We start from the raw sequence: 16,659 nt of genomic DNA on the forward strand, positions 1-16,659 counted from the left end.
AGTCTTATGACAGATTTAAAGATCTGGGTATGACCGGTCCCTCTGTGAATAACCATCATAGAGAAAGGTCACCGTTTATCTGGAGTCTTCTTCAGAGGCAGCCTGTTGGCTGTGCAAAAATATTCTGTTGATCTGAAAGAGCAAAAAGAAAACAGAAGCCAGGAAGACTAAACTTTTTGGGGGTTTGTCTTTAGGTTCTGCACTACATGGCGATGCAGAAACCTGCAGACCTGGCCCGTCACCTCCTGCCCTGTATACTTCATGCAACTATTCTGAAGTTGAAGGAAGAAGGTAAGTCCTCACCGTTTGGTTGAAAAACACGTTTATATGAAATAAAATCAGGGAAAATAACTCTGAGCCCACAGCAGGTAAATTACAGTAAGACCGAAATACAAAAAACTAAAGATATTAAAATAAGTACTAAGAAAATGAAATGCAACCCGAGATGTTAATGCAGAAAAAAAACCAGAAGCTGCATCTTGGACGCTGCCAGCATAATGCACAGGCTTTTGACGGGGCTCGCACACAAACACAAAGCAGATGATGAAGCATCACCAAATATGTTTCTGTTGTGATATTTTGATACCATGGTAGTAGAGCTGGGCGATAGAACGATAACGATATGTATCGCGATATAACTTTTACTCGATAGAGAAATTAAGCTATCGCGATAGACCTCGCCGCTCTTGTCCTCTTAAAATTAAAAAATTAAAAAATTTTTTTTAAAAAAGGTCAGCCAATCCAAACTAAGTAGCGCAGAGCCGAACCAATCACAGCCGCAGCGTCACGTCGCGTGACTTGTTCAGCACAAGTGCCAAGCCGCACGTGTTTGTTTGGGAAGCAGCCAGCGCGTAATGGAGGAAATGAGTGTGCCGACTAGAAAAATCAACCGAGCGTGACCGAAGAGAAAACAGATGATGGTTCCAATGCCGGAGAGATTGTCGAACGGAAGAGCCATAGAAGTTCCGTAGTGTGAAGGTATTTCGGCTATTTCAAGTCTGACAAAAAACAGAGCAGCGTGCACTGTAAATTGTGCCGAAAGCAAGTCTGGAAATACAATAAACTGGTGCATGCGTCACACTGTGCGCCACGTTATTGTTTCGGTGAAATGAATTTCTACAATACTGTTAATTCTACTCTCTGCAGTGTTTAAATGCTTACATATACACACAGTTACTGTCCCTCCACACATACGACTCGGTTCTGCTTCTATGCCGCAGCTTTGTTTACTTTTTCCCACCGAGGCTTCTAGACTTCTGATTGGCCAACATTTCTGCACAGTTAGGAATCTAGCGCCACCTGCTGCTTTGGCATGTTCATAGCAGCGTTTTTCTTCATTTCTGCCTTTATGTGTGGACGGGATTATTTTTTAAAACGAAAACGGAAAATCTCCGTTTTCAAAAATACCCGTGTACGTGTGGACGTAGCCTCAGTCTCTGACTGGAAGCGCTAATTCGTCATTCGGCTTTTGTCAGACTAAAGTAACTGTTAAAACTCAAATTCAAATTTCAAATTCAAATTTTATTTGTCACGTACACAGTCATACACAGTACGATATGTAGTGAAATGCTTGGACAACTGCTCGTGACCTAAAGAGAACAAAAAAGGAAAAGGCTATGAATAAGATAGGAAATAAATATGAAAAATTAAAAAGGGTAAATTTAACTAGGAAGGAATAAAATATAAATTAAGGTTAAAAATGAAATAACTGTACAACACAAATTAGAATGAAGGGTAAATTTAACTGGGAAGAATAAGATAAAGATAAATATATAAATTAAAGTTGAAAATAAAATAACTGTACAACAAAATACACAATATAGAACTATATAAGAATGTATGAAGAAATCTAAATATAAATAAATATATACACACTAACAGCAGCTGTACAAGTATTAACCGGAAATGAAGAATATAGTGACCAGTGTTGTGCAAAACCAAAGTCCAGAAAGTCCAGTGTGTGTGTAAGAACTGTATGTGTGGGTCAGGACTGTGTGGTGGTGTGATTGAGAGACCGTATCGCCTGCGGGAAGAAGCTCCTCCTCAGTCTCTCTGTGTTGGTCTTCAGGGAGCGGAATCGCTTTCCTGACCTCAACAGAGAGAACAGTCCGTTGTTGGGATGGCTGAGGTCCTTCACGATCTTCCTGGCCTTGGTCCAGCACCGCCTGCTGTAGATTGAGTGCAGGTCAGGGAGCTCGGAGCGGATGGTGCGCTCAGCTGACCGCACAAAACTGTTTGAAAAGCTCAGCTATACAACAAGGAGAGATTGAGAATTTCCTTTTAGTTCTCAGTTTATTTGATATTGACAAAAGTTTGTCAGTTTTGTCTGTTCTTCTGTAAAACAAACTAAGATTTATTTTTAGAATTAATATTTTGTTTCTAAGTGGAATTGACAATTTAGTCTGTTTCGTTTGTTCTATTTTGAAACTTAAACGCTTCAGCGGCTGCCTTTTGTGTAGTTTGCAATATTTGCCTTTATTTATCTGAAAAAGTCTCATGTTCCTTAAGTACATCTACCCTGTTGAACTTATTATGGGAAATAAATATTTAAATAAAAACAAGCTGCTGATTATTTCACATTTTACTTGTGAGCAACGGCACATTTAAATCTTACAAATATAGTTATTTGGCTTATATCGTGATAGATATCGTTATCGCCTGAAATGAAAAAAACATATCGTGATATGAAAAAATCTCATATCGCCCAGCTCTACATGGTAGCATTTACAGGATATTGTTTTTGATGATGTTATACAAAGGACCCTGTTTCTGCAATGCCCTTTGTTTGAACCTCATCTCCTCTTGCTGTGACCCCATGGGCGACTTCCCTTGGCCTGCTGGTCTGGAAAATCCAACAGTTCATCTATATGTAAAGAAGGCACTTAAACTGGAACAGGCATAGCTGCTTGATCCTGCCGTGGAACAATAGGACGGGGTGCAAGCTCTCATGCTCCCAGGACGTGGGGGTGCATTCCTGGAGTGCACACCAGGCTTGCAGCCTGCTAAGGATCACACACAATTGATTATGTGCCTCTGGGTATACATGGTTAAACATTTCCTAATGCAAATAACTACATGCAGTATTCTACCATGTGCAAACTTATATCACTAAAGGATTCTAACTGTCTAGTGTTTAACGGACCTTTCAAAGGTATGTTGAGATTATAGAAGGCCCCTTTCAGAGCTAGGGGGAACTTCCTTATATGGTTGTAACTTGAAACTTGTTGACACACAAACCCTTCTGCCTATAAAAACTGCTGCACAAAGAATAAACTTTGAGTTAGTTTGGGATGACAATTTAGAACAGTCTCCGCGTCTTTTTGTTCTTCCAAACTGCTCCCGGTACTCCGGCCGGTGCCGTAATTAACCGTTGATCATGCTTGAGAATATTTTAATTGTTATAGGAGGATGAACTCTGATGATGAAAGCCCACGCCTCAGAGAAACCCGGAATGGAGTTTCTTACAGTTTCCAAACCAAAGAAGATAAGATGAAGCATACCTGCGCAGCGGTGGGTGATGAGGAGAGGCCGCAGCGTGTCTGTCTTAAAGTGCAAGTTTGTGACAGTTTAAAGCTTAACAAGCTAAGACGCCAAACATCCAGAGCACAAAGACAAGTCAGAGGGCTTTTTCAGACACACACTTCTAAACCGTCGTGCTCAACAGTGTCTCTGCTAAAACTGCGTCTGTGCTCTACCCCTGTAAAGTTGCCTATCGAGTGCTTAATGATAAGGTGCATGGTAGCTGCTTTCCTCTGCAGGTGGATGAAGCCACTAATAGTGACAAAGGAATGACTTCTCTGGTGTATGCCTTATACCAGGGGTGTCAAACTCAAATACACAGTGGGCCAAAATTCAAAACTGGAACAAGGTCGCGGGCTAACATTAATATTTATTGAAAAAAAAATCTTCCTCCAGATTTAAGAATGAATCTCTTCTTATGGACTCAAACAAGTTTTGCTGAAAAACTGAATATGGAACAAGCAAAGTTTAATACTAAACAATATGTATATTAGTTGTATAATACCAGTAGGCCAGCTCTAATAATAATTTGGTATGGCTTCGCGGGCCAAATGTAATTAGGCTGCGGGCCAAATTTGGCCCGCGGGCCAGAGTTTGACACCTATGCCTTATACTGTCATCACTGCCACCCTGCTGCAACTGACTGAAGCATCCTGATGCCAGGCTGAGCATGCATGACGCATGATCCCGCGTGATCCCTTGCATGACCATCTGACTGTTCTTGGTGGAAGTGACTTGACAGAGCTATCGAGATGAAGTTCTCTAACCTGTACAACAACCTGGCCTGTGGCAGTTTGCGTGTCGCCTCCACATTGCCAAAGATCACTAGCATATCCAGACACTTCCTTGGCCAGCATTTAGTGTTGATGTCTCTCCCACTGAATATGCCTGGGTAATTTTGGGCTGGCATGTTCATTAGAGGCAACCAGAACCCATTGCAGCTGGATGCTGCATTTATCTATGAATGGAAAGAAATTGCTCAACAACAGATCTGCAGTCTGTGCTCAGACAGGTGACTGCTTGCACCTGTCTGAGGTAATACTGTCAAGCACCGTCATTATAACAGTCTTGTACTATACATACAGTGTATATATGTGTTTTGTTTCTTTCTTTCTTACTACTATTGTACATCAGTAAAGTGCAGGAGCCCATTTTTCCAACTAGATAAAAGTCTAATACAACCCAAGAAAACAGCTTAGCCATGAATCACACTTTGTAATATCTGTGTTTGGATATTACAAAGTGATTTTATTAAACAAAATGGCCTATTAAGGTTAAATATGAGCTAAATATGATATTGTAGTCCATTCGTAAGAGTGTTTTGAAGTGCTTATTTTACTAGGTGACCTCTGTGAGGCAAACATACAAAATGCTGTATGCTATCTGTGAGGCTCATATGCAATTTCTTAAATCCAAATCAAATCAAAACAAAGCTTTTTTTTTATGCAATGTAAATATACATTTCAAAACAATTCATGGCAACAGTTGCCAAGTCATGATGATGTCATGGGCTCCATTCCCCAAATTCCACAGTTAGGTTTGATTTTGAACACTTCAAGACAAACTGCAGACAAAAAAACTAAGAAAAGCAGTCACAAAACTCAAGATGAGTGAAGGAGGCCAGCTGCCATACAAGTCGAGCTCAGTAAATAATGAACTCTGTTTGGAGGGACAATTTTGTGATGCAATCATCAAAGTGGAGGATGTTGAATTTCCGGTCCACAGGATCATCCTATGTAACTGTACGCCGTACTTCAGGTGAGTTGCTTACCTGATAATGTGAAGGACAGTTGACTGATTTATACCTGTGAAAAATGTAATTCATGGTCTTAGTTGGTGAAACAGTGCCAACCAAAAGGAACAGGTTGAATCATAAAACTTTTCTGATAGAAAGACTTTGTCACGGTCAACTGACAGATACACCCAAAACATAATGCAAACATTTGCAGATTTCATCATTACCTTCACAGAGCTCCAGATTCCACTTCAGTAAATGTGCCATTTAAAAAGCACTGTGAATCACTTGGTGATTGTGTGAAGTCTAATTGAAGTGTTTTATTAAGTTACATTAATATCTTCCCCACTGTTATTGAGACAGTAAGACACACCAGACTTCCTGATACTAAAAAGGTTGAACTGTGTTATACAGTTATACGCTGAGCAAAAGTTTTGAGTTGCCTCTCATTTTTTTATATTTTGCTTTGAAACAGATGATTTTTTAAAAGTCCACTTGAGCAATAGTTCTGTGTTTTTTTGAAGACTTATAAAGGTTTGGTTTGGACATTTTTCACCCTTTTTAGTCCAGTGCTTGTACCCGATCATTTTCAGAGGAATGGTTTCCTCATCCTCATCAGAAATGGTTTCATGGTTCATGTAAAACCTGTTAAAACCAATAAATAAATGTTAAGAAAAAAAAAGAAAAGAAATGGTTGTGGAAGGGAAACAGAGACTGTAATTAAGCAACATGCACTGGAACTTCCATAAGGAAAGGAAACAGACTGAGGTATGCCAAATTACGCAATAACTAGACTAAATATCAGGGTAAACTGGCCCTATGGAGTTGATTTCAATATTTGTCATAGAGGTACAACAGTGAGTGTTTAGAGTTAACTTTAAAGCACGGTGGAGGCTCTGTCATGGTGTGGGACTGCATTGTGTTTGGCAATAGCTTCATAAACATGCTGCCAATGTAATAAAGACATTGAAAACCCAACAATCAAGTGCACTAAACATGTACAAACTCTGTTTTGGAGTTACTTGGAGTACTTGTGCATGACATAGTTTATTATCTTGTTGCCTCCACACCTTTTAATATTCTCTACTCTGTCTCCATCTCTACCCTCAGGGCTCTTTTCACCCACTGCAGCGACCCAGACAAACAGGTCTTCAACATACCTGGCTTGTCTTCTGAGATGATGGCACTCATCATTAACTTTGCATACACCGGCTCAGTTTCCATAACGGGGGAAAATGTAGTGGAACTTCTCATGGCAGCTGATCAATTCAATGCAATGGACATTGTGAAACTCTGCTCTGACTTCCTCGGGGAGCAACTGTGCCCAGAGAACTGCGTTGGCATTTGGCAGTTCACAAAAGTATGCTTATCACCCGAACTACGCACCAAGGCCTACCACTACATCATCAGTAACTTTGAGCAGGTTGTTCTTGAGGAGGAGTTCCTGCACCTAACTGTGGAGGAACTTGCTGACATCCTTGATAGAGAGGACCTCAATGTGTGGGAGACCACTTTGTATGAAGCGCTTACAAAGTGGATTAGCCATGTACCTGTACAACGGAAACAACACCTCACCGCTCTGTTGTCCAAGGTCTATAAACTTTCATTACTACATTTAGTTTGGACTTAAATCTTCAGCATTTAAGTCATAGATTGAGTCGATCCATCTGGGTATAAGGATGCTTTAATATCTTGAGATTTTGCTCTTTTCAGGTGTAGCCAAACCACATTTAAGAAATTCTCTTCAAGAGCATTAAAACCGTATCAGATCTCTACACACATACTATAGAATAAATTATATTTATTAAGTATAGTTGCTAGGGCTATGACTAAAAACTGTCCCTGTTGACGAAAAGGCTAATGGTGTCTGACTTTGGTCGCTCTCTTGCTAGCAATAAGAAAATTAAACAACATTAGGAGCATTATCCTAAAGAAGCTTGAGTTTACTAAAACTGATGTAGTTGAAATTCATAGTCACATTCTCTTCTGTCATCTCTCTATAGGTCCGACTGGGATTGATGACGTCAGACTACCTAAAGGACAATGTGCTGTCTAGTGAGCTGGTGGAGGCCAATTCTGAGTGCCTGTCCATGATAAGTAATGCCATCTTAGACATACATGATCTAGGAAGCAGACCCTTCATGTCTGCCTTGTATCACCCTCTTGCTCGTCCCCGCCTGCCTCATTCCATCCTGCTGGCCATTGGGGGGTGGAGTGGTGGTGAGCCAACTAACGGCATCGAGGCCTACGATTGCCGGGCTAACCGCTGGGTCAACGTAACGAACAACCTCGAGTGTCCTCGTGCTTATCATGGAGCCGCCTTCCTCAACGGGTACGTCTACTCCGTTGGTGGCTTCGACGGGGTGGAGCATTTCAACAGCGTCCGTAGGTTTGACCTGACCACTCACGCCTGGAATGAGGTGGCGCCCATGCACTCCCGCCGCTGCTATGTGAGCGTGACTGTGTTGAACGGGTTCATCTATGCCCTGGGAGGCCACGACGGGCATGTACGACTCAGCAGTGCAGAGCGCTATCAACCTGAAATCAACCAGTGGAGTCTTATTGCACCGATGCACGAACAGAGGAGCCACGCCAGCTGCACAACACTTAACAACCGGGTGGGTGAAGTAAAACAGTAGCAGAGAAATAGAGTAGGGTCTAAGGCACACAGGCCTAGAGACCTGTCAGCAACCTTTGGTAACAACCAGTTGCTAGGGGAAAATGTGTACTCCTCAGCTGGTTAGGCAGTGGTTGTATGAAAGACTCTACAGATTTCTACAGCAAATAGTTTGAGTATTTGCAGTAAGTCAGAGTACTCCATGCAAACCTCAACAGTCTGCTTACGACCAAAGGAAACACAAGGAGGCTTGTGGTGCAAAACCTTCCTGGTTACAATTTCACAGTAGTGACAGCCATCAACCTCCAGCAACCACTTGCCAACCAGTCAGGGAATACACATTTTTACAGTGAAGCGAGGTGCAAGATAGGTCACAAACTGGTTTCTATGTTCATGTTTTCAAATTTAAAAGTATAGTTTAAAAAGTTGAAAAATATACTAATATATATCTATTTTGTTTCTAACTGATCACAAGTGCATCTTTGCATTTATGTACAGTACTTTATTTGAGTTGACTTGTCAACTAAAATATAACAGATATTAAAAAAATTGTAAAACACACACATTTGTTAATTGTCATATTTTTCAGTTGGACACTTGGGTACTGAGTATCGGTCTTACTTCACAAATGATGTGGAAACATTTCACTTACAGGTAACATTGTTTCCAACTGAAATCTAAGAAATGTAAAAATTTTTAATGTCCCTTTTTTGTTTTCAGATTTACATTTGTGGTGGACTCAATGGCAACGAGTGTCTGCAGACAGCTGAATATTACAACCCAGAGAGCAACCAGTGGACGATGATCAGTCCCATGAACAGCCGCCGCAGCGGGATAGGTGTCATTGCATATGCGGATCATGTCTTTGCAGTAAGACCACAAAGTAGTGCTGACACTCACGTAACATACAAATCAAATCTGTAATGTGCTTTGATCAGCAAGGCTTAACACAGATTTGGCTGACACAGAATTTGGCTAACTTTGTTTTGTATTTATCAATGATCAGATTCCTATCCTGACCACAGGTTCAGAGAAGGCATTCTTACTCATTCTATGTATTAATTTAACTGATTAGTGATGTTTCTGCCTCTCTTTTTTTTTTCATGTGCCTCATTCCCAAAATGTTGTGTCTTTGATGATTTCACATTTCACTCAGTACAACAGAAATACTTATTCAAAACCAACATTGTCATCCTCATCGTTCCATAGAGGACATATGTTAGAGACAATTTCAAACTTATCCTGCAATACCTTTAGAAAAATGAGGGAATAAGCCAAGTGATTAGAACTCATCCTCTGGGGACGGTAGGCCTTTTAGCTGTAAATTTATCTTGCTATTTGCCTTAAAACCACTTATTTAGTTGTTTTGCAGCTGCACCCTTTGGTAAAAAGCAAAGATTTTAGTCTCACCTTCTGAGACACACTTCTTTATTTAGCTAGCTACCGTTTAGTATTTATTTTCTATTCAGACTAAGTCTCTATTCAAAAAAAGGAAAAGTTATCATCAGCAGAATGCAGTGACCTTACCCTGGTGCTGACCTCAGGGTCTTTGATCAGGCTTATAGGCACTTATAGCCTGTCAGGGCTACTTTAATCTGTTATAGGAAGAAAGGACTGGAACTCAGTGTTCCTTTTTGGACTAAAGGCAAAAGAGCTGTGAAGACATTTATACTGAAAACACAAATACTTTTTGTCGAGGGCTATTCATCTTTGTTGATAATAGCGTGGTGTAATAGACAACAGCACTTTAATAGCTGTAGTTGAGGCTTGAGTGAAAAAAGGTCTCATACAGACTTCCACAACAGCTGGCTTCTACTTTATTTTACTTTCTCCTTTTAATTCAGAAGTCATTTTCACACACCACTGCACCCTGATCTTTTCTAGACATTCCCAACAAATGCGGGCCTGTGAAAATGCAAATACTGGGACGTTAATGGGCCTTTTTTAAACAACTTTTATGTGTAAACTCCATATAACAGCATGAGAATATGTCAGGTAGCTGTTCGCTTTATCCAGGTAAAACCCTAAACCAATCAGAGTATTTCCAGTAGTCAGATCACACCTAAGGTAAACAATTTCCTTGTATCTGCTACATATTAAGGGCAACTTTGGACAATATTGCAACTTAATTCTTCCGTCACTTTCTGGAGTATCTGTGCAAAAGCAGCTAAAGACATATAGCAGGTGCATTTTCTTACAGGGGTACGGTGAAGCTGGTTACACTTACATTCAATCATTTGAGCCACGTATTTACTTTTAGGTTGGTGGCTTCGATGGAAACAACTATCTGCGCACCGCTGAGGCTTACAACCCGCATACCAACACGTGGAACCTCGTGTTCTCTATGCTGACCCCCCGCAGCAACTTTGGCATTGAGGTAATTGATGATCGCCTCTTTGTCGTCGGGGGTTTCAATGGCTTCACCACCACTTCGGACGTCGAGTACTACACCGCTTTAACCAATGAGTGGTATGAGGCGTGCGACATGGATATTTTCCGCACAGACTTGAGCTGCTGTGTGATGTCCGGACTTTCCAACCTGACTGAGTACACCTTTCCTCGTGACTTCCTGCCACTTGAGGATGTTCTGAAATTAGCAATGGAGTCAGCAGAGTCCACGTAAAATCTTTAAAGTGCAGTACTGCCATGTGTCAACATCTGAGTCTCGAACATGAAGGACTGAAATAAATCTTTAGAGCATTAAACTGCTGGTGAACTGGACATTTTATGTATGTATCTCAAAAACTTTCAGTAGGAGAGCCTGCACTGTAGATACTGGGTTTTATTAAGAGAATGCAATTGCAACAATAACAAATTGAAAAGATTTTTTCATTCCCTGTAATGTATGGCTGCTGAGCAGCCATACCAGACATGCACACAGGGTGACCAGATCACAATAAGCCGCATGTCGGACTTTTCAACTCTTGCTAGGTAAACACCATAAGAATAAAGGGAAGTTTTCACTCTCCCTTGTTATTTCAGCTGCGGTTCTGTCTGGTAACAGTCTATAGGTTTGAGTAAGGATGTATCCAATATTTTACAGTTGTACTAGCCAATACCCAATAAAGCAATTCTTACTTTTATACCAAACTAGTCAGTCTCAGCTTAGTCAATTTACTCTTTCACAGTAGAGCCTATTTTCTGAATAGTCTTCTGTCTAAACTCAAGATTAAAGAAAAAAAAAATCTTAAAATTAACTAAAAGCGAGGCTGTCTCTGCACTGCACAAACCAAACACAAAATGTCGGCATGTTAGCCAATATTATCGTGCACCCTTAATTATAACACTGGGCTAACCTGGCCAAATTACAAACAAAAATCAATCACAACCAACATGGACTGTAGTAGCCGTGGAAGGAGAGAGGAAGTCCTTTCCTATAGTCCATCTGACCATATTGGCTTTACTGGCCAATAAAAGCAGTCCACTCAGCCATGCTCTTCTTGTAAGATGATGTGAGATCTCTCTCATGGATTTTGTCCAAGAGAACCTCCGTCTGTATGACGGAAAGCAGAGTGGCTACACACTTTGGGTATGTAAGGTGAAGGGTGTAATAGTAGGCCATAAGGTATAAAGCACCCTCGGTAACCAAGTCTTTTGGAAATGTGGTTATTGGCACATCTCCTACCGCTAGGATGCAGTTGGATGGACTCACAATCAGGACTGGGCAGGAGAGAGGACGTTTCATCAGATAGGTATTAGGGTCTTCTTGGTCCTTTAACACATAACACAGACATACTTTTGTAAGGATGATGCACTTTTGTTTCAAACACATAACTAAAGCTAAATTACAACAAAAGTTGAGGTTCTGAGAAAACACATCTGAAATTGCTACTTTTAATTATTCTCGATGGAATTACTGTTCACATCTGTCTAGCCTTCCTGAAAAACAGAAAACCAAGGCTACATTTAATTAGGTATCATTGAGGTGATAAAAATGTGCTACCACGTAATGCATCCATGTTTGTATTTACTGGTCACAGAGATCTAACCTGTGAGAACCCTCATTCCAAAAATGTGTTTTAGGTGCCTTTTGAAGGCTTAGAACATATAATATGTGAATATAAAATACTTTGGCACTCATCAGAAGCATTTTTTAATACTGTTGTCCCAAAAAGAACAAAAACAAAAAACAACTACTACATTTTACACAACTCACCTCAAGGACATGCACCAGAGCCTCACTCGCATCCCGTGCCCTCTTTGGAGGAGCAGAGGTGGATGGGAAGAGTGATGGCAGCACATGTAGGATCTCAAGAGCCTGTTCAGCTATACAGAAAAAAGAATCATCATCTCATTACCACACTTAAACAAAATCCTCAAGCATGTCCAGCAAAATCGCTGGACATGCTCGTAGGCAAGAAGTGAAGCAGCACATGGCGGGGAGAAATGAGGGGTGAGAACAGACACAATTTTGCACCGGAGGTTTTCGGGAAGCTTTTATTTTGGTATTTCCGTTGATTCGTACAATAAATTTGCATATTAGCCTAAACATTTAGGTTTAACATTTAACATTTAGATTTAAATATAATATTTAGATTTAATATTTAACATTTAGATTTAATATTTAACATTTGATGAAAAGTTACAAATATTTTACTAAATGTTGTAAAAAATTACTCGAAAAAACATGTTTTTGTAAGGTTTTGAGCTAAATGTGGAAAAATGTTGCCGTTAATTTCAGCATGTTTCAGTTTACAAACGGCGCCCCATAATTATCAGACTATTTTTGCCGATTACTGCTCACAATTTCTTTGTATTTTGACTTCAAACAACATTTTTTTTTGCGATTAAGTGTCAACAGAGATACAGAAAAGTGGTTACACCTAAAAAGCAAGGTCACTGAAGGCAGCGGTGTGGTTGTACAATGGTGCTGTAACCTTGTCCTGTCACCAGGGGGCGACGTCAAAATATCTGCTGTTGTCTTGTTGGCCCTTGGCTTACGGTGCATTCCAGATTGAGTCGGAAGTCGGAATTCCTGAGCTCCCAGTAGTAATTTTCATCTGGAACTCCCCCTCAACTAGTATTTCCTTCTTGGAAAGTCAGAGCAGGCAGCCTCAACAATCCAAGATGGTGACAGAGAACATAAACATAATCTGCTCTGTCACTCACCTGTATTTGTGACTCATGATATAAGCCACATGCTAAGCACTTACCACATTCTATCAATGAACGTGCTGCAGCTAAAATAAATCCCATCTTACTTTGCTTTTCTGACTTTCCTGCTGGAATGCACAAACTCGGGAATGACGTCACTGCCAAAAAGGACCACAGACATCAGAACATTGACACAGCTGCCAGGTTGGAAAAGTGAAGCAACAAAACAAAAAAACTGTACTCCATTTACAGGCCACCAGGGGGCGACCCCTGCGTCTGTAAAAGACTTCTGGCCCTATAGAGGTCTCTGGGACCTCTGTGAACAGTTCCCTGATGTGTTCAAGGGTTCAGTTTCTCATTTCAGAACACAGCTGAAATGATCAAGACTCACTGAAGGGGTGTGAAATGTGTCTAAATCTAGGGAACAGAGGCCTGATCGACGATATGTTCTGCAGACTCGTGTCTTTGTTCATAAACAGAAAAATGAAGGTAAAACACAAAGGCTTCCTTCAGTTTGACCTCTCAAAGGTCAAGGTCAGTCCAGTCTAACATGTTTTACTTTAACATGAAACGCTGCTATGACCGAGTCTCAAACAACAGAAAATCCAGAGTCTGCTCATCAGCTAACGACTCTGTTTTATGCTGTCGGTGGGTTAAATATCATGAAACGCCTCATTCAGTCAGCTGCATGTTCTTTAGAACCAAACTGGCTGCTCGAACTGATGAATGATACCACACTGAGCTCTCTGCAAGGGAACGAATGAGCTCGATTCCCTAAAATATCAGCCAGCGAGTCCAAACACACTGATTTTTACTAACGGATAAAATGATGTTAACTTTTCTATCAACTTCTTTTGCTCGTTATCACCTTATTAACTGTTCGGGGGTGAGAATGAAGCCTTGTACAAACTCTGGGTAAAGTAGTGTTTAGAAACGAGAACACTGAACGGGAAGTTAAAACACATCATAGACACCTCAGCTTCACTACTGGAACTTCAACATTATGCACTACACACTGTACAGTAATGCCACTGTCTTGCACATGTCTCAACTCTGTATATTTTTATATATTTTATTTTATTTTTACTCTATTTAATTTGTAAAAATGTGTATACACACACACACACACACACACACAGAAAAACATTTAGTATACACATCCAGAAATGCATATACTATTATATATTGTACATATATTTATTAGTTTCAGATTAGCCATCCTTGTATTTTGCTTTGTTTACGTTATTGTATTTGCACAACTCTGTTGCTTGTGAAGCTCGCACACAAGAATTTCACTCACATGTACTGTACCAATGTACCTGCACATGTGATGTGACAATAAAAGTGATTTGATTTGATTTGATAAAAGAAAAAGGCGCAGCGGTGTTCCTTCTCCGAGTGGGGGGGCTTCTTCCGTCTCCAGGCGTCTTCAGGAGTTTTTAAGTTTCCTTGGTGTAGAGGCTAAGCCTACGCTTGAAGCCACTGAGGTGGTCGTTAACGGGGGTGACGCGATGTCACTGGTATGCATGAATGTTCACAGTCCAATAAATCCAGCAGTATGTATCTTGTCATTTTTGGTCTTTATTCCGTATCGACATAGCATAACAGCGCAACAGTCACAAACTGTTTGCCTTCTCAATGACACACCTGATGCCGATTACGTGCGTCTACCTTAAATACCTTTACATTACATAATCAAAACAGAAAAAGGTAACCTCTAGTGACCACATAAGGTATTAACCCAAGAATGGCTCCTACACCCCGGCCCCTAATTGAAATGGCTATCAGACATGGCAATTCTAATCACAAAGAAAATAAGGAGCCACTAATAGAGTCTACTTTAGACCTATACATTCACATAAATAAACATAAGTAACACACTTTTAGATTACAGTCTCATGTAACAAGCAAAGTTTGGTTACAGGTCTTTCCAGAATATTAGTCTTTGTTTTTAAACGTGCAGATCGCACGAGTCCTTTTTTGTCACAAATGGCTTCCAGAACTCTTCCAAGTGGCCAGGAACCACGCGGTGCAGAAGAATCCATTATAATGACTATATCTCCAGGTTTTAGATTCTTCTTCTTTTGGTTCCATTTTTGTCTCTCCTGTAACAAAGGCAGGTATTCGCGTATCCATCGTTTCCAAAAAAGGTCTGAGATGTACTGAGCCTGTTTCCATCTTCTCTTCAGATACATATCCTGAGGGTCAAATAGTCCGGGTGGTAAAGATGGTTTTCCTTTCATCAGGAGGATGTGATTTGGTGTAAGTGGCTCTAGGTCTTTTGGATCATCAGAAAGCTTTGTGATGGGTCTGTCATTTAAAATTGCTTCAATTTCACATAGAACCGTATTTAAGCCATCGTCGTCCAACTGTTGTTGCTGAAGAACGGATCTCAGAATCTTTCTGATCATACGAATTATCCGTTCCCAAATTCCACCATGATGTGATGCTCCAGGCGGATTAAAACTCCATCTTATTCCAATGTGTCGCAAAGCATCCGCTATTTGGGTATGTTTCAGCGATTCAAGAGCCTCCCTTAACTCTCTGTCTGCTCCGACAAAGTTGGTTCCATTGTCCGATTGGATGTGAGCGACTTGACCTCTTCGACTCACAAAACGACGCAAAGCATTAATGCAGGCATCTGTGTTTAGAGAGCTAGCCACTTCCAAGTGCACTGCTCGGCTGGCTAAACAGGTGAAAATGACTCCATAGCGTTTAGCTGTACCTCGTCCTCTTTTCACTTCAATAGGTCCGAAGTAATCAACCCCGACATTGGTGAATGGTGGGTTATCTGGCAAGATTCTTTCCTTGAGTAAATCTGCCATCTTTTGCTCCAAGGCTTTTCCATGATATTTCCTGCAAAAATTACATTCTGCGATAACCTTCCTTACAGCTGAGTTGGCCTTTGTGATCCAGTATCTTCTCCTTAGTGTGGATAAGGTGTGGTTACGACCGCTATGACCAAGCTGTTGATGAATGTGCTTTAGGATGAGACTTGCTACATGTTGATCCTTTGCAAGAACAAAGGGATGCTTTATTTCTTCTGGTAAGGAGCCCTTTGTCAGTCGTCCCCCAACTCTTAAGAGGCCTTTATCGTCAAGATAAGGATCTAATCTATAAATTGAGCTGTGCCTGCTCACAGAACCTTTCCCACTTGACAACGTAGCAACCTCCTCTCCAAATCGTTGTTGCTGGCAAAATCTAATAATGGCAAGCTCAGCTTCCAGAAGATCCTTTGAAGATAGTCTGTACAGTTGCGTTTTCTTTACTTTCTCCTTTGTAGTACCTTTACAAATTGGGTTATCTGAGTAAGGTTGCGGTCTTTTTTTCTTATTTCTCATTGAACGAAGGATTTCCTTCAGTCTAAGGAACCAAGCAACAGCAACCTTGAGCCTTCTCCAGTCTGAGAAGTACACCATCAATTGACATGTAGCATCTAGCAAGTCTTTTACCTGAGTAACATTTACTGTGGCCTCACCTTTGACTTCAGGGTCCTCTGGTTCTAAGGAGCATTCCATTAAATTGGTTGGCCAATCACTTTCCGGCTTCTGCAGAAAGCTTGGTCCTTCGATCCAGCGGCTGCTATGAACAACGTTCCCAGCCTTGAGCCCTCTTGTAGCATCATCTGCTGGGTTTTTCTTCGAGCTTACATATCTCCATTGTGATTGTTTAGTTGCAGTTGTAATGAATGAGA

At 40.7% G+C, this 16,659-nt stretch overlaps 2 protein-coding genes across 2 annotated transcripts in view; both read left to right on the forward strand.

Annotated features, from left to right (window-relative positions):
- The window catches only part of LOC146606816 (uncharacterized), a 326,199-nt gene that overhangs the window by 11,551 nt on the left and 297,989 nt on the right, over window positions 1-16,659 (forward strand). The window lies entirely within an intron of this gene.
- On the forward strand, window positions 5,126-10,494 carry LOC146606817 (kelch-like protein 10). The gene is made up of 5 exons (XM_085349370.1): window positions 5,126-5,277; window positions 6,365-6,845; window positions 7,258-7,872; window positions 8,592-8,741; window positions 10,132-10,494. The coding sequence occupies exons 1-5, from the start codon at window positions 5,126-5,128 to the stop codon at window positions 10,492-10,494; spliced, it is 1,761 nt and encodes a 586-aa protein (XP_085205496.1).

This window comes from Diplotaxodon limnothrissa, unplaced genomic scaffold, assembly GCF_057381915.1.
Source record: "Diplotaxodon limnothrissa isolate DT_005_m unplaced genomic scaffold, D_limnothrissa_male_GT1.1 unmapped_scaffold_6, whole genome shotgun sequence".
Lineage (NCBI taxonomy): Eukaryota > Metazoa > Chordata > Actinopteri > Cichliformes > Cichlidae > Diplotaxodon > Diplotaxodon limnothrissa.

Bases quoted from the DNA above. Each gene is read 5' to 3' on its own strand.
- LOC146606817 (XM_085349370.1), top strand. From the start codon at position 5,126: ATGAGTGAAGGAGGCCAGCTGCCATACAAGTCGAGCTCAGTAAATAAT. The intron at 6,846-7,257 runs GTCTATAAACTT...ATCTCTCTATAG, and splicing joins TCACCGCTCTGTTGTCCAAG to GTCCGACTGGGATTGATGAC. The intron at 8,742-10,131 runs GTAAGACCACAA...ATTTACTTTTAG, and splicing joins ATGCGGATCATGTCTTTGCA to GTTGGTGGCTTCGATGGAAA.